The sequence below is a fragment of the Manacus vitellinus genome, unplaced genomic scaffold, assembly GCF_001715985.3.
Source record: "Manacus vitellinus isolate BGI_N305 unplaced genomic scaffold, ASM171598v3 scaffold_92_pilon, whole genome shotgun sequence".
NCBI classification, from domain to species: Eukaryota; Metazoa; Chordata; class Aves; order Passeriformes; family Pipridae; genus Manacus; species Manacus vitellinus.
Genome location: NW_021940877.1, coordinates 1,255,674 through 1,277,118, shown reverse-complemented (window position 1 = coordinate 1,277,118; position 21,445 = coordinate 1,255,674). Strand labels below are relative to the sequence as shown.

Here is a 21,445-nt window from a genome sequence, read left to right as displayed (position 1 = left end):
TCCCCCCAGCACACCTTAGTGTCACGGAGCCCTGATTTATGAGTTCATTACAAATGGGTTTAGATAGGATCTGCCAGAGGAGGGTTAACAGTCAAGGGAAAACAAATGTAGAAAAACAGATTGCGAGGAAAACGTGCAGCTGATGGAAATGTCATAAGTGCAGAACTTCTCTGGGGTTTCCTAGGTCAGACAGTTATTCCCCTTCCCGTCTCACATCCTAAAAAGTGAATGCTGACAGCTGAGAAGGGAACTCTGCAACTTAACATACTACTGTACTTTTTATTACCCAAGGGTTACAATAATTCAACCCTTTGCTACAGCTTTAAGCAGTAATATTATCCTATTGTGTAATTGGAAAAGGGAGTCTTCTGCCTTTGGAGCTCTGGAAGTTGGCAGGGATTAAAATGACAAGCAGGAGGGGAAGCTGGGTATGTGTTTTAGTTAAAAAATCTTAGTGTTGTAGTACCACAAAGCCGAAACATTAGTCAGACATTCCTGTTGGGAGAACTGACAGGAAATAATATGATTTACAATCTGGGGTATGTCTAGAGCATGAAAGGAAGGAAAGACAGTCATTTGCTGGTTGTGTACTTCTGGCCCAGAGTTAATGAAGTTAATGAATACTTTGCCTGTAAACTGACCATTGATCAAAGTGATCTGATGTGTGATTGCTCCAAATTGCATCAAATTGAGCACATGTTCTAATTGTGGTGTCTCTTCAGGTTTTTATTTTATGTCTGTTCTCTGAACATTGAGATGCCAACTTGGATAAATAACCCTTCAGATGCCAGCCTTGAGCAAAACTTGTGTGTGAAGCATCTCAAAAACCTTTGTTTTATCTGTTACATCAGCTATGTGGCCTTTTCACCTTAATCTTAATTACTGAAGTAATTTTTAGGTCACCCAGTTGTTCTCAGCTGGCATCACTGATGGAAAAGGGGGTTGGTAGCACATTCATGCCTGGAGTAGAAGTGTTGTATTGGGTTTGCCGGTGGAAAAGATTTGGTGGCCCAAGTGGCTTATTTCCCAGAAAGGGCTAAATTTGGAGAAGCTGCCACTGCTGTAGCACTGAGCTACCTCAGCTCAGGAGTTACCTCTGAGTAGAATTAATACAGAAACACAACACAGAAGTGAAACTAGCCTGGGTTTCATTTTGAAGACACTGCCCAACTCTGTTTATTATCAGCAATAACACAGTCAGATGAGCAGGATCCATCCCAACAAAGGTGTGAAGGCCAGGGAATTAAATCCACAGGGCTTTGTGATAAATGGGAGCAAATTCCTGCTGACTGGAAGGCTGGGAGCTTTAACTGAAGTCTTTAACGTGCCTTGAATTGGAAAGGCTTCAGTTGCAGGTTTGTGTAAACCCTCTGAAAACATGGAATATAAGTTAAGTCAGGGAACTGGCAACAAAGAACTGTCAAAAGCTGGGAATAAAGCCTGTGAATTTCTCCATGTGTGTACAGTGAAATGCCTCTGTAAAGACATTTAAAAGTGCAAAATACTTGTAGTAACTCCTCAGAGTGCTGGTGTCTGTTGAAAAGAGTAAACAAGTGTCACTTGTGTGAGGTGTTACTGGTTCTGCCAGCGATGCTGGTGCCGGAAGGGCTCTAGATGTGTATCTTGGGGTGTGAGAACTTTATCAGGTGTCAGTTCTGTGCACAAGGCTCTGCAGGCATGGGGTGGCTTAGTGCCTGGTCTGCAGGGTGGGTTTGGTGCCATGGGCTATGGCAGCTGCAGACGAAGCTGTTTGCTCACAGGTTCGTGCAGTGTTGGGTCAGCTCCTGTTTCCTGATATCAGCACAGTCCCTTCCTGCCGGGGATATTCCTGTGCCCTGTCCCCCTCAGCCCAAGGAGCTCTGTGGTTTAGGACACTTCATGAGTGTGAGTCAAAAGGAAGTTCAGCTTTTTGCCTGTTTCAGTTTTTGTGATTTCTGTACCTATAGTGACTTCCTGTTGTTTTTTTTTTTTAATCTGTGTTTTCTGCGTTGAATGACATCTGCCCGTACTCAGCCTTTAAATTAAAGTATACACCTATGCCCCTGTGCAAATGCACATCTGTAAAGGTAATTTTTTACCTTTAAGCACTATTTTTTCTGATTTGAGCTTTAGCACAGTGTGCCTAAATGACCAGGGACCTGTGGCTGTTGTCAGAGGGGTTCTTTTTTGTAAATAAGCTAAACACAGCAAAGAAACTGAAGAGGAAATGCAGGCAAAGGAAACATAACTATAGACATAACCTTTTTCCCTGTGGTAGTACCATGGGAATGCTGTAGCAGGTGCTTAAGTGGAGATTCTAGATAGTCAAACATCTTTAGAGGAAGCTTATTAAAGAGGTTTCAACTAAGCTAATGTTTTCAGTCTTTGAGACTCCTGTGATTTCTAAATCCTTCAGTGACTTCAACTGTAATAAAACTTCATTTAAACCTTCTGTCTGAACTCCCTGCTCCTCCACAGGAGTTCTGGGCTGGATGAAACAGGAATGGTGGAAAACGACCTCATATCAAGTAAACACGAAGCTCATTAAGTCCAGTAACCTCAAAGAGCTTGGCTTTGAGAGCAGCCCAGCCTGGAGACAGCCTGTCTGATCACCTGCTCAGTGAGCAGGGGTTTATAAGCCTCTCCATATCCAAAGGCAAAAATGTTTTGTCTGGAGGTCTGTTATAAACCCGGTCTTCGCTACATGATTTTACAAGAGGATTAAGCAAGTGGAAGTCCGGAACAGGTGAAGTTAAGTAAGTGAGGTCAGCTCTGGTGAGGTGGGTGACGTATGTCCTGAGTTCCCAAAGAGCACCTTCTTCTCACACAGGTTGTGGTGGGGTTTAAGTGCCACTAATAATGTGCAACTCTCAAAACTGCAGTGGCAGCACATCCCTGGGAGCGTTCACCTTCCCTAAAATCAGGGAACTGTGTGCTGCTGGTTCTGGCACCTTGGATGTGGTTCCTGTCTCTCTGTGTGTTAAGTGCCTCCATCTATTCCATGTCCTTCATCTGGGCACAGGTGTGGAACCAAAGGATGTATTTGACACACACCTGGTTTTTAAACCTTCATTTCCCCTGCAGTGAAAGAACCAGAAGCAAAAGATCCTGGTAGAATTACCATTTCAATTCTGAAATTGGATATACCAGATGCATCCAATACCCTAAAGTACCACTTTACTCTCTAATCTGTCTTTGTGCTGTCTTTTTGACCATTCAGCCAGATTTATGCTGATTAAAGTGACCGTGTACCCATGGATTTAGAGACAGAACTACAGCAGACCCTGCCTTTATTTTGGTGCTTTAGGAGATCCGTTGGCAAGCTGTTCAATTACCTAAATGCTCTGCAAGAAACTGGAGAGGGCTGCTGCTCAGCCGTGGTTTTACCTCCTTGATACCAGGAAAATACACTGTTAGTATTTGCTTGGATATTTTTGGTTTTCCACTGCCAGCTGAGTCTGACCCCCTTTGAGAATCTCTGCCTTTAACAGTCTTGCTTATGTCATTTTACTGCTGTTATTGAATATATTGGTATAAAAATGGTCAGGCCAAGTTCTCTTGGTTAGTCTATAAACACTACAAATACAGATTCTCCTTCATTCAGTGTATTTATTTCAAATTTGCCTTACTGTAAACTACTGGAGTTGCAGCTTTACTGGTGGTTTTTAACATCCTTCCCTAGGCTTTTTGGTCTATTAAGCAATTCCAGCTGGCAGAGGAGAATGGAGCACTTCTATAAGTGTTCCCACAATCCACAAGTGAGGAGCGTGACCTTGTGACCATGTGCCAGCTTTCCTTCCTGGACATAAGAGATAACAGGAGATAAAGACAATACTTGGGGAGAAATCCCCTGCCTGGGCTTGGCTGCAGGAGCTGGGCAGATATATGGGAGATGACGCCTAACTGCAGAGCTAGAATATTTTGCAAAGCTGTGTCCTATAACGTGAGCTGGATGAGAAACAAATATATGATCTCCCCAACCCAGGCTGTAAATATTTATCTTTTGCTGGTGAATGGGCAGTACCTTTATGGGTGTCCACTAAACTGAGCACTCCCTCCTTTCCTCATTCCTAAGGCATAGCTTAATTGCAGGAAGCTTTGCTTCCTGTTTCTCCCTGTCCTGGGGGCTGCTACTTTGAATAATGTTATAATGGAACTGTTTTGGTACTGAAGCTGTTTTTAAATAAATCTTTTGGGGCTTGGCAGAGCACAGGAGATGAAATTAAAGCTGAGCTTGTTGTGTATGGGTGGCCAGAAATGGCAAAGAGAAAAGGGAGGGGAGGAGCAGTGAAAACAAACTGGCTGTGCTTCACCTGACCTGCGATCAAAGGAACTTGTGCAGATTTTGGGTGCTGTTAGGCCAGCAGGAAAGTGTCTGTTTGTATGTCTTGGTGAAAAGGAAGCTAAAGCTTATGCCAGGATCGTGGCTCAACTCATCAAGTGTCTATGGTAATGTCTGGGGCACATTTTCTGACTCTGTAGTGAAATTTAAGGGTGGTTTTTGTGTATCAGAATTGGTGTGAGACCTGCTGCAATGAGCCCTCTGAGGAGAACGTTGCTGTGATTTCTCTAAATAACTGAAGTCCCTGGTCTCAGATACAGGGAACTTTTGGTGTGTGTTTTGTAGGAAGAAAGAAATAGTAGATCATGCTGTGTGTTTCATTCTGGTTTCCTGATAAAGCTGAAGGAGGGAGAGAGAGATAGAGCTCTGTATTGGAATAGAGTTTGTCTTGGATACTGGTTATCTCAAGCTGATCAGTGCAAATGAGGAAATGTTAAACGTGCTTTGGGAGAAGGAACTTTCAGTTCCTTGCCCAGGTTATTGTTGGGATAGTGTGTAAAAACAGCACATTAAACACACAAATATTGGAAGCAGTTTTTGGTAAGGACCAGACTCCTTTCCATCAGCTGCATGGTGTTAAATCACAAGTCAATAATCCATGATCATATGTACTGAATTTTATTTGTATTAATGCAAACCATGCTGCTGCTTAGGACTAGGAACTGTATCCTGTATCAGAGGAGTCAGCAAGTTCTTGTGTGTGTGTGTGGGATTTGATATGTTACCTGTACACGTGGTGACAGGGATGTATGTTCTTGTCCCTGCAGAGTGACCAGCAGCTGGATTGTGCCTTGGATTTGATGAGGCGTCTGCCTCCACAGCAGATAGAGAAGAATCTCAGTGACCTCATTGACTTGGTGAGTATTGGATGCTGTGCCCAAGAAGTGGCTGTGACAAAGGTCTGGTATGCAAGAACATCTCGGAGGTGTGGTGGTTGGTTTGTCCCCTTGTCTTTTGCCAAGGTTGAACAAACAATTGTCTGAGCAATGTCAGGAATCTACATGTTTATTCTGAGCAAGCCAACAGGTTGTGTGTGCAGGGACACACAGGGACAAGCAGCTCTCTTGATGAACTTATGACCAGGTTGGAGGCTGCTGTTTAAACTTGGAACAGGGTTGATGCAGGCACTGGTACCTGGGTATTATCTCCTGATAAACAACCTGCCTGTGTGGAGCTGTAGGAGGAGCAGTGGCCGTGCCACCCCACGCCCTTCAAAGACACTTCTGAGAATGTGTCAGAACACTAGGGATCTGGAGAACACTCAAATCTAGTTATAATTTATGCTCTATCAAGTATACTTCAGTCCAGTGTCAAAAAAACCCAACCATCTTATGCCCGAGACCTGTTTTACTGCTTGTCCTGGAACTTTTGTTCTCCTATAAAATGCTAGTGAAGAAAACAAGAAGGATTTCTAGGCTCATTACAAGTTGCACAGGATTTAGTTGCACATTCTGTGATGTACATTTGGGCTGTAATTGCTGAGTTATTGCCAACTCTCCCTTAAAACTGTGTGGCACAGTTGCCTCTGGAATAACTGAAGGTATTACTGAAATATGGATTAAATCTGTACAGAACCTACAATTGGGAAAACTTGTTTCTATTGTCCAGTCTAAATACATGGCTTATTTCTGACCTAAGCTTCTAAATTTGTGCAGACAGAACATTGAGGCTGGAACAGGACTGTTAGACCTTTGAATTAAGCTAAAAGCTTATCTCCAGTGAGAACTACATCCCTTTTCTGTTGCAGGTCAGAATTTTGTGTGATGGTGACAAACCTTGCCTGAAAGACTCTCAAAATCTGATGGTGCTGCACATAGCAGCTATTTGAATTAGTGCCTCTTAATTAAATAGTTTAAATTGTGTCTGAGCTATTTGTCATCTCTGTGTGCAGAAGAGCAGCTGCTCACCAGGTAAAAGTTTGGTTGGAGAGGTCTGTTCCTAAATGGTTCTGAAGCTGGTGTTGGTAAACTATGGTCAAAAGTTGTGACTGACTTAAATTTATCAAAGTCTAAGTACTTCTTTTACTTACATAAGCCAAGGTACAGGTAAGAAAGCTCTAGGGGTCAGGAAAGATATTATTCCCTTCAGGAAGGGATTATTCCTCTTTCTTGAAACCATTCAGTAATTGGCTACATCTGTGCCATGAAAACTCTTGGAAACCTAAAGCATCACTTTTGTGGGTGTTGCTGGAGGTAGGACACAAGTAACTAAATCACAGGTGTGATCTGGTGGGACATGGTTGGTTTTCTGATGAAACTGGGAGGACTGGACGATATCAGGGTTTGAGCAGCTCCCCAGGACCATTCAAAAGAAGGAGTTGTTTGGGGAGCCATGGGAAGCTTGACTGTGTAATTGCTATAAGGGTTTTTAATGACTCAGAAAATTGCTGGGTACCTCTAAATGTTGGAATTACTTTTGGATGGTGCTCATTAGTGCTCTACATGCTTTCCATCAGCAACACGCTTGCTGGGCTTCTTTTCATATTGCAAGTGTAACATGAACCAGACTGGTTCGATGCTTGTTAGAAGGTCTGTGTGATTCCCAGTCATTGCAGTCGCTTCTCTGGGGTAGAGATGAAATAATTTGTTAAATCCAGTCCGATTTCTTCATTGTTGAGACATATGTACACCTGTTCTGCAGCCACTCTCAGCCTGACCTCCTGAAGTCTACACTGCTTAGGCAAGAGCAGTGTATGCTCTGCCACCTGTAATAGTTCCAAAAACATCATAAGCCAGACTCAAGCAAATAGTTTTTTGACCTTTTTTGGCAAATTTCATCCAAACCGTTACAGCTGATGTTTTAATTCTGTTTCCTGTGCCATTACCAGACAATAACCTCCTTGAAGTAAAAGGTCAGACTTCGAATGCACGACGAGCATGAGCGGGTTTATTAAACTTGGGATAGAATTATAAAAGATAAACCCTGACTTCTGGGTTTCCTTGTACTGGGTTTCCTTGCTTCATTACACTGCCTTGTTGCAGTACATGTGAAACAGAGGCTTGTGTCAATTTTTTGGTGGGAAGTTTAGGTTATCACTTGAAATCTGCTTGCAGCTCAGTTTGCCATAGTCTTTTTATAGGACTTGATCTCCAGACTGAGGATTTGCTACTTGCTTAAGATCCATTGAAAGGAGAGAAGATGACTTAGAAATGTCTTTGTATGTAAAAGATTTTCCAAAACTTATACAGTGAGAATCTCCATAGAATCCCAGAATGACTTTGGTTGGGAGGGTTCTTGAAGCCCATCTCATCCCACCCCCTGCCATGGGCAGGGACACCTTCCACAAGCCCAGGTTGCTCCCAGCCCCGTCCAACCTGGCCTTGAACACTTCCAGGGCTGGGGCAGCCACAGGTTCTCTGGGCAACCTGTGCCAGGGCCTCCCCACCCTCTCAGGGAGGGGTTTCTTCCCAGTATCCCATCTAACAGTTTAAAACCACTCTGGCAGTTTAAAACCACTCCTAGGCTGGTATTTCTGCTGGGAGGGATAACCACACTGAGTTCTCTCCCTGAAGTCCCTCTTACTCCATCAAAGCCATGTTCTGCTCTTTTTTCATAAAAGAGCATCTTGGCGTCCATCTGAATACATGGAGTGTGTGCAGGACTGTCCAGGACTGCCCCCAAGTGTTGTGCTGACAAGGGAAACGGTTCAAACTTGAACATGAAGGAAAAGGGTGGGTGGAAAAAGAGAATTTTTGGGTCACTGGCCCTCATCAGCCCAGACACTTTTCATTCATTAGCAGAACAGTTTGTGGTTTGCCCTTTCACCACATCTGTTGTTGCGTTTTTCAGGCTGTCGGGTCTTCAATTAGAGTTCATTAGAGACCTTGTCAGTCACAGCTCTCCTGAAGTCCTGCCTGAAAGAAGCTGTGCTGGAAATGGGCCTTGGCATGGAATGCTCTGCTTGGTATTCAATTAGTCATTATTTGTAAATACACTGCTCTGAGGCTGTCAGGATGCACAACTTCGAAGGAGTTCAAAATCTCTACAGAAAAAGTTTGGTGTAGGCATGTATCCTTTTAAGGACAACTAATTTAAATTAGAATAATTTTTCATGGAGCTCCTCTGCAAACTGGGAGCCTTGGAGCATCTACTTCTGGGCCAGGTCCGAGCTGTAAGGCAGTTCCCATAGGAGAGAGAAAGGTGATCACACTGCTCTTAAATGGGTTTGTGAGGATGCTTCAGATCAAAAGTTGATCTTGATGATCCTGGAGGTCTTTTCCAACCTAAATGATGGAACTTGGAACATCGATCTTAATTGTGTCATGTAAATTCTGTGTCACCTCCTTATTGCCTTGCATTGCCCAGGAGTTGCTGCTGTCATTACACTGTGATTCTCATGGAAGTCAGCTGGGAATCACATCTGTTCTCATCCCTTGCTGAAAGGAGAATGTGAGGATGTTCTCTGGATGGAAGTGTTTCTTGATGTCAGTAAGAGTGAGGTTTTGTTTGGCTCATGGAGGTCACACTGCAGTGACATGAAGCTGAAGGAAGGAGTCTGGTAGGGTTCACTTCTGAGTGGCCCAACAGTTTATCCTGGAAGATCAGAACAGTCCAAGGGAATCATCCTCCTGCTTCCTTTCTCTTAAGATCAGTTGTACAGTAACTCAACCCCCAGTATTTTCAGCTGTGTTCTCTCCAAAAGAAACCCCAAAGAAGGGATCAGCTTTTGGACAGTGCTGCTGTGGAGGATCCCTTCCTAGGACACCTTGGGAGCACATAGTGGGTGGGTGAGTGATAGGCGGGGTTGCAACCTCCAGAATCCTTTTGGAGTACGTTCTGCAAGCACCTTCCCTGAGGTGTCACAGAGGGCTGCATCTTAGAAAAGGTGCAAAGTGGATTTATTGTGCTCATGAGCCACATGCAGCAAATAATGGATCTGTGACAGGATTGCCTGGATGGCTTTGACTTGAATGTGGAAGTTGATGTGCTCTCAATCTTGGTAAAAGTTAAGCAGGCTCCTTTTGCAACTACAAATTCCTGCTGACTGTTTAATTTGGACGTTTGCCTGGGTGTGTATAATATAAATTAGATGGAATATCTAGCTGACTTGGGACAATCAGATGGCTAGCATGGAGTGGGGACAGGGAATCATCCTCCCAAAAAGGACAAGCAGGTACACCAGGAGAGTGGGATTTGCTCACAGCCACGACTTTGTTCCTCTCTTTTCCCAGTAAGACTGGTATTGAAATAACACTCATTCCCAAAAGTGAAAGCTTTCTTGAAGAACACAACCAATTAATGCAGTCATGGAAGAATTAAAGCGAGACTCCTTCAAAGACACAGCATCAGTAACTTAACTGGTTATTTTTCAAGGCTCTGTTTGCAATTAAAGATCTGGGAGGTGATCAGCTCTGCTTTCTCATCGCAGGAGAATGCTGAAGTATTTTTAGGAGAATATGTTGCTTTTTAGAAAATCCAAGTGTGATGAATCTTAAAATGTATAAACTTATGATTTTGAAATATTTGAACACGAATCAGGACCTTGCTTGCCCACAGGCAAGTTCCAAATCTGCTTGTATGCCTTTAGTGAGTGAAGATATATGAAGTTAGAGAATTTATTCCCAAGCAAACTGCATTGCTTGGGCTGCACAGACCATAAAGAACATGAGAATGTGACTGTAGCTTTTTGTATTTGGAGTCCAAGAGCCTGAGCAGTGTGTGGCATCGAGGAGAGAGATAAAATAATTGAATGCAGATGCCCAGCTCAATGTCTAGTGAGGGTAGGAGATGTTTAAAAAAAAAAATCAGACCCAGTGGAAGCTGAAAAAGAAGATGGTAGAAGTGCACTGACAGCCCTGTGGACTCAAAGCTGAGGCTGCTGTTCTCCCTGGGCTTGCTGACCTGTGGGATGGGCTCCCAGCCACCAGCAGTCGGGTTTCTAACATAAGGATTACTGGCTAAAGAAAGGGGCTCTGGCTCCCTGAATAAATTTATGGTGGTTTGGAGCCAGTTTTTTCCTTTGGTGAGTGGCCGTAAGCAGGAGCTTTTCCAGCTAGCAAAGATTACCTCTGGATATCTTGATGGTGATTTGAGATAGCAATTAATATATGTAAATTGTTAATGTAGTGCTTGGCTTAGAGCTAGCAGCCCCACTTACTGGCATGAGATTGGAAAAGGCAATTTCAATTCTGGCTTCATATCACTTACTCTTTCTATTTTTAAGCCTTTTTGTCTTCCTGGCTCCTACCACTGCACTGCTGGTATTAGAGACCCTTAAAATGTATTTTTAAATATCTTTTGAAGGGAATGTGTGTGAGGATCACTTGGTGAGAGTGGATCCTAGTTACAAACCTACCTAACCTACGGTTGAGGATGAGGGGAGGATGAAAGCTGATATACAGAAACACTGCTGAAGAGAGTATGCCCTGCATATCCAGAAACAATTGAAGGATATCTCCAACACCAGCTGGGCTCTTGACATAAATAGTCAGGACTTCCCAAGGTATTGATACGCTGTGATGGCTCCTGGGACTGGGGCCTGGTAACGAGATACAGGAGCCTTCACCTGCGGGTCACCAGTCACCGTCCAGGGCACTCTGGCTGGGCCTGCCAGATGGCTGCCTTTTGTTTCTCCGAATGGGGAGTCCAGCAAAAGCCCTATTTATCCAGGAAATCACAGGAAGAAAGCCAAGAATCCTGTTTCATGAACGGTTGTCACCTTTTTAAATGTAGTTCCTCGAGCTGAATTAAAACATTCTGTAATTAATATGACATCTCTGCTATGACATCTCTAACTAGACAGACCTGGGTCTGCAACCTTGTTAACGCTTGTCTTTTTCCAGAAAAGCTGATTGGTTTAATTTTGGTTTTGCTAATTCTTGCAGTGCTGGAATTCACTGCGAATCCAAGAATCAAGCTGAGCTGTTTCCAGCATCAATTACCTCTGGTCTCGAACACAAAAGTCCATTTAAGTGTCATTTAATAAACAAAGCTTGATGATCGTGTGGCCTTTGGACATATGATGGATCGAATTAAGATTTAGCGATGTGTGGATTTGTGGGAGTGACTTTACTAGTGGTTTTAGGCCCAAGCTGAGTGGAGCCAGGCTTCCTTCTTGAGTTTCCGCAACATCCGTTAGGCCGGGTCTGTGTTCAGCAGGAACAGGAAATTCTGAGGCTGTGGAATGACTCAGAAAAATTGTAGTAATATTTTACTACATGCTGACCCAGAGGGGAAGAATCTGAGCTGAAGGTGGGTTGTGTGCCAGAAGGGTTATTTTGCAGAAGCACCAGGGCACTTCCATGGGCTCTTCCTTGCGTTGGAGCAGTTTCCCCAAGTGCTGGGAGCAGTGGTTCTGTCCTTCTTTAATGTTAAAAGTTCACATGCAATTGAAATACTGGCTTTCCTATTGGGATGTGGCTTTTAATTAAAAACTGCTCTCAACCCATGCTTGATCAGATACCTGCATGTTGCAGATGCAGATTCAAAACACAGATGGATCTGAGAGATTTCTTGCTTATCTCTTGAAGTTTGCTTCATCTTCCCAGAATTATAGAACTGTTTGGGTTGAAGGGACCTTCAAGACCATCTCATTCCACCCCCTGCCATGGGCAGGGACACCTTCCAGTAGCCCAGGTTGCTCCAAGCCCCATTCTGAACCTGGCCTTGGATACTTCCAGGGATCCAGGGGCAGCCACAGCTTCTCTGGGCAACCTGTGCCAGGGCCTCACCCCCCTCACAGAGAGGAATTTCTTCCTAATTTCCAATCTAAACCTGCTTTCAGTTTGAAGCTGTTTTCCCTTGTTCCTTCTGGCTCTGAAAGGAAAAGACTATTTCCAAGGACTGTCACACTGGCAATGTTGCTGTTTCAATGGTAGATATGACTCATTTCAGTCAAAGCTCTAGAAGAAAGCAACGACCTGAGTGTATCTGTTGAGTGGCTACTAAGCCAGAATATTAACTGTCCCAAGTGTGTAAGGTGCAGAATTTGATGTAATTCAGCCTGATTAAAGCAAGGACGGAGAGTGTGTAAGACATGGAGAGCTGAAGTGTTTTCCTCTTTCCTCTATAGATTTTTTTTTTTGGTCATATTTTAAAAAACAATCCAAAACCAATTGTTCAGTCGCTAATAAATTCCTTTAACCACAAGATGAGTTAAGAAGGAGTGACTGAGGTCAGCAACTCCAAAAAGTGTAGGGTTTCTGCTTTGGCACAAGTGATTATTTGTCTTGATAGCAGAGCAGTTGACTTAATTAAAACACTGTCCACATACCTGGGTAGCTCTGCTGGAGACTAATGTTACCCAGGACAAGAGAATCCTTGTTGAACACGTAGCAGAGTGCGCTGCACTCACTTCTCACTCAGGTTTTCTTTCCTCTGTACTACACATTCATTGTATGTCTCCTTGGAAAATAATATCCCACAAGCACAGTGCCCTGTTGCTTCTGAATGATGCTGCTGTTCCTTCCAGGCTGGACCCCCAAAGACCCTTCTTTTTTCTCTTCTGATTTACCTTGAGGGTGGTCTCACTTTGTAACAACACACACAGCCACCAGAGGAGATGGTCGAGAGCTGATTTGGGGAAACACAGCTGTGTTGGGGCCCAGAGGACCAAATTACATTAATATAACCTCTAACTAAAGATACCAGCTGCAGATTGTATTCTGCATTTGATCTTCCACTGATGAGAATGGGAAAAACTTGTGTCAAAACAAAAATGGGAGCCCAGTCTTTGCTTATAAAACAACCCTCATCCCTCCAGTGTTTGCATCGCAGTGCCATTTATTTATAGTGTGGTGATGAATTGGACAAAATCACTGCTTGGGCATTTCAGCTTGGCCTGAGGAGTGGGTTAATTCTTACGTTTCTAAATTTGAGTCAAAATTCCCTGTTGGAGACAAGTACTCAGGCATTTAAGTGCATTTTGGCTCTTCAGTTAACACAGAAGCAGCTTGGTAAGAACAGTTAACAATGCAAATCCACTGTTTCAGGCTGAGGATCAGTTGCCTTCTAGAGTTGTCTCTGCTGGGATCAGAAGATAAACTGAATTCTGCAAGAGTCTGACTGTGCACAACAGTCATTTAAATGCTTTAAGAAGATTCAATACTTGACATGGAGATGAATCAGCCTTGTGAACATGGAGCTGAAGTGTTTAAAGCTGCAAATTACCTTGTTCAAATTCCTGCCTTTGCCTTGTAAGCAGTTTCCCAGAATAAAGAGTGCATAAATCTTGTAAATTCCTTCTTAGGAAGTACAGCAGCTGTTGAAAGTTGATGTAAGAAATTATATAAAAATTATGTTTTTGGGGTAACCATGCCAGACTTGGATGCTTTTCCAATAATTAGAATTACACAAGTCCTTCCATCAGCTGGAATATCTAGTTTTTTGAAAAAATACTGTTGAAATTTTCTAATATTTCCAAAGTAGGTGAGTGGGTTTTATTGTGAAAGAAGGAGAAAATAATAGATTTCCTGGAGTCCTGTAGAGTGTCTGTACCAAGGAGACAGTGGATATAGAGCTGCTTGTTACAATGGAGGATTATAATACACTGCAGTATTATATTCTAGGAAGTGTATGACATAATGCACTCACTGTTAGGGCTATAAGAATAACCACAGCCCTTAGAAATTGGGAAAGTGACCCTACTCAGGAATATTTGTTGCCAAACCATCCAGAGATAAGTTTAGCGTGGAAATTCAGTAGATTGCACCTTAAAACCAATGTGTTTGATTCCTTCTAGTCCATATGGAATTGTGCTCTCCTGCTGAGCCATGTTGGAAACTCCACACTGGGCATGTGCTGTTCTTAAAAGAAAATTAAATCTAAAAGTTATTTGTATGGGGTTTTTGTAAGGGTTGTAAATTCAGCTTTTCTGCAGGGGAGTTGACTCTGCCTTGAGTTTGGGGTTTCTTGTGGAAATGCTTTGTGTGTATGTTTGGGATTGAGGAATTGCACAGCGAGACCTCTGGTGCTCCCTCCCCACACATGTAATGGAGGGATTCCCAAGGAAATTAAATGGAAACAGAACCTGAGGGAAATGCCCCTTTTCCCCCAGTTCTGTTTTCATCGTGATTACTCATCCCAAACACAGGTCAGAGTGTTCCTGGACACTTCTCTCTGTGCTGAGGGGCTCCTGGGCAAGGAGCAGCTGGGAGGAAGGGATATATCCCACTGATCACCCCTGGGAACAGGCTGAAGCACAGCTCTCACTGCTCAGGTGCTATGGGGCTGGTTTTGTTGCACCCAAAATTGGAGCAGTGTTCTTGTGGGCCTGAAGAGTCAGCCCCAAATTAATGGTTGATGGGGAAGAGAAGGAAAGAACAAAGTGGATCCAGATGGGCTCACAGAGACATCGTTTCACTGAACTTGTGCCACGACACTGCTGATCTGGATCAGCTCTGGGGAATATCAGGGCTGTCTGTTCGCAGGAAAAGGAAGGATTTCCTGAAAAGCTGCTGCTTCCTGTCCACTTGTATTTACCAGTGAAGGTGTTTTGAGGCTGCTTCAGCCAGAGCTCCAGGTATCAAGTGATGAAGTTCTCAGAGAGCATTGAGCTGTATCTAAACACTGATCTCTCTGCTCTTAGTCTGGGCTCTCCGGGTCCCCCTCTTACCATGTTACAGTGTATAGAGACCAAAGTAACAGTGCTCAAACTAATATTTCAGCTTTTTCAGTACTGTTGGTAACTTTACCAACCATGTCTTGCTTTGCCTCTTATTTTTTATATGTTTACGGAGTGATTGTGTGGGTCAGGTGTTGCATTCCTTGCTGGCCATATCTTAGAATCATGGAATGGTTTGGGTTGGAAGGAACCTTAAATCTCATGTGGTTCCACCCCCTGCCATGAGCAAGGACACCTCCCCCTAGCCGGGTTGCTCCAAGCCCTGTCCAAGCTGGCCTTGGACACTTCCAGGGATGGGGCAGCCACAGCTTGTTCTGTCATTTGCTATTTGTGGGTTTTTTGGTCTTTCACAATTGCATTGGTTTACGTATCCCTGCTTCCTTTGATTATCATCCTCTGTAGTTATTGCTTTGTACTTGGGATTAGAAATGTTTTTGTTTCAGGCATTTTGATCTCTTATGTCCCATCTAGTGCATTAAAATAGTTTCAGGGCTGCTGCATCTCAAATTTGGTTTTTTTTCTCCTCTAGGCTTTTCCTATATTTTCTTTATTTCTTCTTCCCTCTCCTTTTCATTTCTTATGAGTTGTGAATTTATCACTTCATGATTAATCTTACCCTTGATTGCCTTTTGTCCTCATGTTCTCAGTCAGGATTTTATCTCTACAACTTAGAGTGAAATGTAGAAGAGATTCCACACTTGTTATTTCTATTATTATTTTATTAGCACATTGTCACCAATCTATTCAAGAATTTACCACTTGTCCTGTGATCCTGTTGGGAAAGGACCTCAATGGGATCATAGGGTGTTTTGCTTTAATCCCTTTCTCTTGCAGTGAAATCTGGAAAGTTTTTCCAACAGGAAATACACAATACCTCATTTGTTTAATAATAACAGCTCCAGGAATGATTTGTTGATTGTCACTGCCATGCCCTGAAGTCTGTGCAGGGCAGATGGAGTCTCATCCCTTTGCAGGATGTCCCAGCCTCTCTGCCATGGTAAAAGCAGAGCTTGTCTTTCTCCATATGAAGTGCAGGGAGGCACCAGTGGGTTCTGGACCCATTAAAATCTACCTGTGCAGGAGATGTGTTGGATTTTACATGTGCACACACACGGACACATGTATTTTTATTACCCAGCATAGTCCTGTTTGGCCACCTGCCTGGAAACTCTTGTAAACTCAACCCAGAGTGGGAACTTGGGAAAAACACACTGCAGCGTGTGGATGGCGTGTTCCTTTAGCAGCTCCCTCGTTTCCACTCCACTTTAAATATTTACCTTTATCCGTCAGTCCTGGACAATCACTTTCCCGGCTGCTTTGGCACATGGTGAATGTGGAACGTGTATATATTGAAGTGAGCTGGACCACACCAGTGGTTGGGTAATTAAATCTGAAATTACTGGAGGTGGGGGCATAAGATTGTGCTATAACTTAAGTGCAGCTTAACCTAAAGAGTTTTGGCTTTGGGGCAGATGTAGGCTGTTAATAACACAATCTGTTCTTAGGGGTGCCAGTCTCTTTTAACTTCTACGTGTTTCCCTCTCTTCCCTCCCTGTGGTTTTTCTCCAAACCCACAGGTCCCGAGCCTGTGTGAAGATCTCCTCTCCTCTGTGGATCAGCCCTTGAAGATTGCACGAGACAAGGTGGTAGGAAAAGACTATTTACTGTGTGACTACAACAGAGATGGGGACTCGTACAGGTGAGCTCGTACCCCAAGCAGGGCACTGACTGGTGCTTTGTAAATGAGAGCTTTGTACAGGTACTGCAGGCCCTTCTTGCTCTTATTTCCAGACAGAAAAAAATCAGTCATCTAAAGATTTAAAGCCTAAAATGTGCTGTTATTATCTTGTTAAAGGGCTGACTGACATATTTCTCTTTGCTCTCAGTATTCTGAATTAAAACCAGTCGATTCTCCAGCAGAAATGACTGGAATGGCCTTGATAGGAAATAAAACATTGCAAAGTTATAAAATCTTTGGAATGGATAATGACAGAAAAGAGATGATGCAAGCAGTTGGTTTTAACAAAATCATCTTCTGCTTGTACAAAACAGGGTGGATTTGCCAGCTGGGAAAGGCTCTTTCACTCGTGTTTTGCAAGGGATTGACTCTGGACTCAATGTCACTAGTTCTGTTTGAAAATCTTGGCCCAAGTCTTTAGCAAAGAAAAGGAATTCCTGTCTACCAAAATAGCTGATTTATCCTGAGGACTGTAGACAAAACCAATGAAAGTATTTGAACAATATAAACTGTCTGTAATTACAATATAATTAGTTTTGAAGTAGAAGGGGTGGTAAGTACCATGGAATGGTACAATGAGGTTTCAGTGTTTTGGCTGGCATTTTGAATAGAGTCTCTCTGTGAATGTTTTTATCCTCTGCCTTGCCATTGGGATGATGATTTTTATTTATTTTTTAATTATCCCCTCCCCTTTTTTTGCATTGCCCGACTTTCCTTAGTGGCTGTAGTGACAGTGGCATAGTCCCAAATATTTAATTAAGAATCACAAACTTATAGTCCAGAAACCTTTGTGAATATTCGCTTTTATTCTTTCCCTTAACAAAGGGCTGCGAGGTAAGGACCCCCATTCATCTTCTGTCCTGAGTTACCAGCTCAGCCAAACTGCTGCTTCTGGGGGTGACTGTGATTGTTCCACCTGATGTGGATTACACAGAGAACATGCTGAGATTCATTTTGTCCTAGAAACAGGAGGAGAAGAATGATAATGGATGCAGAGTTTGACAGTGCATTTGGATTGTGGTTGAGTGTAACTCCTGATGAGTTGTTTTAAATATAATGTATTGCAGAGGGCCAAGAAGTAGCAGATCTTGAAGGTGAAGTGTCACGTTCTTTAGGGCACTTGTTTAACATTTAAAATTATTGGAACCTTTTACGAAAGAGCCTGGTGCCTTCTAAAAGCATTAAGCTTTTGTCTCAGTTGGTCAGATCTACCTTAGCAGCTACATGCACTTAATCAGTTCTGAATTAGTAGATAAAATATGGTTTTGCAGGGTCTGCCCTGTAGCCAAGATGTACCCACACAGTTGCAGACCCTCTGGAAGATGCCAGAGGAGGGAATAGGTCCTGAATTTTTTGTGGATCTTTCAAGAGATGCTTTCTCCCTGAAGTTGTGATGTTTCTTGCAGTCCCTTTGCATCCTATTCAGGCTTTTGTCATGAGCATCCGTCACCAGAGTCACAGGAAACTGGCAGAGTCACTGATTAAATAGGAATGTGACATTCTGCAATCACTAGTAATCCCTCCATGTTTAATTAGGACACATGGCAGCCCTTTCTCCAAGGGTAGTATCATATTTGCCTCTGAAATTTGCTCCATCTCTTTCTGAGAAGGCATTTAAATAGTTACAGGGGAGCAGGAGGAATTTGGTTTTTAAAATCACTTTGAAATTTTCAGGACTTGTTAAGTAATGAGGTTTCAGAAAAGCTGTTTCATTTGTTCCTATAGAACAGGCATCATGTGTTAATTGCTGGCATTAAAGATTCCTGTTCTGTTTGATTCAGATGTTCTGGATTGAAGTGATTCTTCCTTCTGGAATTGATTGGTCCCAGCTCTGTTTCATGAAGCAAATTCTTTCCTTCCCCACACAGCAAAAGCCTTTGAAAACCAGCCCCACTTCCCTGTGCATGTTAATCCCATTCTATGCCTGTGTCCAGACACTTCTTCGTACCTTGTAAAACCTGCAGTTGTTACTGGGAAGTGGCTCTTACCCTAATTTAACCAATTAGCCCCAAATTCTCTGTGTTTTTAAAAGCTTTTGATATTTCCACAAACATTTTTCAGAACCACACGCTCGATTAGAAGTCCCAAAGAGTCCTATTCCCTGCCTGCAATGGGTTCCATCCCCAATTCCCACATACTCCAAACCAAACCTTTTCTTCTTATTGGACAGGTTGCTAATTGCATTTCTTTTAATGCTAATCCAAGGATTTCAAACCATTCTGTGGACAACTAAGCAGGAAAGGTGGGGCTGGGTAGTCAGACTTTCTCACTGGGATTCCAGTTTTATAGGGTGTTTTTTCTTGAGTGGCTTTACAATTTGACTGGGAATTTGATTGGAAAAAAGCTGCTGTGGGAAGTGAATATCTTAATGCTTGGCCCATCACAGTTTAGTCTTTCCTCGTATTTAGGCAGATTCGATTTTGTCCGTGTTGAACATGAATCAGATTAGAAGATGGATTTTTGGAGTCTCTCTTGGATCTTTATAAATACATAATTTTAATTTTCTTCATATTATGAACTGCTGCCTGTGGGGGCAGCTTTTGGTGCTTGAAGTTTCACAGGTACTTCTGGAATGTTACTGGAATAACAGAGGTTTGTGGAGGATCTCAAATAGCCACAGAATCGACATTGTGAAGACAGAGCTTTTATTAATTATTTTTTTTAATATTAAACTTCAGGGTCCTGACTTTGTCCATACATATCCACTCAGAGTGTGTTTGATCACTCTGTTAAATGGAATCCTTATGGGGAATTTGGTGCCAACAACACTGAAACCTGTTAGCTGAAACAAAAACCTTTCTCTTCTAGGGAAATTAGAGGTCTGACTTTGGAAATTTAAGTGCTTGCCCATCTGTCTTTCTTCAAATAGCCTCCAGTTAAATGTTTGAATGTGTTCTGAGTGCTCTTCCACAAGAATAAAAAATACAGGGTTGTGTCAGGAGGTTTTTTATTGGTAAAGTCGCTGCTGGTTCCAAGTGGAATGGGTTGAAAATGTCACAAAGTGCTGGCTAGAAGAATCTGTTCCTAGACTGCTCTTAAATCCCAGTCTGCAGCCTGAGGAGGAGGTCTGATGTTTGCAGTGAAAGTATCTTCACCAAGGTCCTGCAGGAATTCTCTGCCCACCAATTGGTTTGGAGATCCCACCTGATGGGAGTAGATGAGCCATTTTGGAATCCTCAGGTAGCACCAGAGGGGATTTTTGTGTGAATCTCATCCAGATTTCAGAGATTTTAGGTAAAAGAATGAAAAGATGGGCTGAGAGGGGATGTCATCTGTGTCTGTCAGTGTCTGCAGGGAGGGGACAGAGGATGGACCAGGCTCTGCTTGGAGGGGCCCAGCAATGGGACAAGAGGAAATGGTCAGAAACTGATGCCCAGGAAGTTCCACCTGAACATGAAGAACTTCTTTACACACACTGGAACAGGTTGTTTAGGGAGGGTGTGCATTCTTAATCCCTGGAGATATTCCAGACTCATCTGGACACAAATGTAGTGCCATGTGCTCTGGGATGACCCTGCTGGAGCAGGGAGGGGGGACCAGATGAGCCACTGTGGTCCCTTCCAACCACACCCATTCTGATTCTGTGCTGTAGCTGTTGATTATTCTCCAATGCAACCACATTTTAGGCAACTGTTTAAAATCACAGGATTGTTGAGGTTTGAAAATCCCTCCCGACCCATGGAGTCCCCCCTGTGCCCCATCCCCACCTTGTCCCCCACCCCAGAGCACTCAGTGCCATGGCCAGGCCTTCCTTGGACACCTCCAGGGGTGGGGACTCCACCGCCTCCCTGGGCAGCCCCTTCCAATGCCTGTCCACCCTTTCCATGGAGAAATTCCTCCTGATGTCCAACCTGAGCCTCCCCTGGCACAGCTGGAGGCCGTTCCCTCTCCTCCTGTCCCTTGTTCCCTGGGAGCAGAGCCCGACCCCCCCCAGCTCCCCCCTCCTGTCAGGGAGTTGCAGAGCCAGAAGGTCCCCCCTGAGCCTCCTTTTCTCCAGGCTGAGCCCCCCCAGCTCCCTCAGCCGCTCCTGCTGCTCCAGCCCCTTCCCAGCTCCCTTCCCTTCCCTGCACACACTCCAGCCCCTCAATGTCCTTCCTGAACTGAGGGGTCCAGAACTGGACACAGCATTTGAGGTGAGAAGCACAACCTGAAAACATCACTCTAGGTGGATGTGACACCATGATTTAGCTTTTCCTGGGGTCTCACCTTTGGAGCCAGATGTGTTCAGGAGGAGTGAAGGGAGCAAAGCTGAGCCTGGTCTTTGTGCTTTATATCAAACACATGTCAGAACTCACTGCCTTCCTGAGAAATGAGTAGCAAATGGTTCCTGAGGGAAAACCCTTCCATAGGGTCAGCATTAAGACCTGGCTGGGGCGTTTGGAAAAGTGAGGAGGTACAAGGTAGAGGTACGTTCCTTTAAACCAGCAGTGATATATGTAGGTGGTTATTCCAAGGGGAAATGGGAATTATAAAAGCCTCAAACAGATGGGCAAAGGGTTCCATTAATCTTTTAATACCAAATCTTTCATTAAGAGCATGAAAAATCTCTTCCACTCCTGCAGAAATCACAGTAAAACCTGCAGCTTTACAAACCCTGTTAAATCCTTCAGACTGTTCAAAGGGTTTCCTAATGTTATGCTGAAGGTAGAGTTTATTTCAAAGCAAAACAGTGGAGAAGAATTTGGGCCTTAATTGTAGAGAGCAGTGTTTGGCTCAAGTAGTGTCAGATCCCAAATAAACTTATTTTTATTATTAAAGCATCAATATTATTAAATAATAATTTTATTATTAAACGTTAAATTTGCATGAAAATAATTTCATATAT

At 43.4% G+C, this 21,445-nt stretch overlaps 1 protein-coding gene across 2 annotated transcripts in view; it reads left to right on the top strand.

Annotated features, from left to right (window-relative positions):
• The window catches only part of CAPZB (capping actin protein of muscle Z-line subunit beta), a 57,358-nt gene that overhangs the window by 10,095 nt on the left and 25,818 nt on the right, over window positions 1-21,445 (top strand). For both annotated transcript variants that reach the window (XM_018086306.2, XM_018086305.3), the window contains exons 2-3: window positions 5,089-5,178; window positions 16,460-16,581. In XM_018086306.2, coding sequence (XP_017941795.1) covers window positions 5,089-5,178; window positions 16,460-16,581 — 212 coding nt within the window. The remainder of the gene's footprint in view (window positions 1-5,088; window positions 5,179-16,459; window positions 16,582-21,445) is intronic.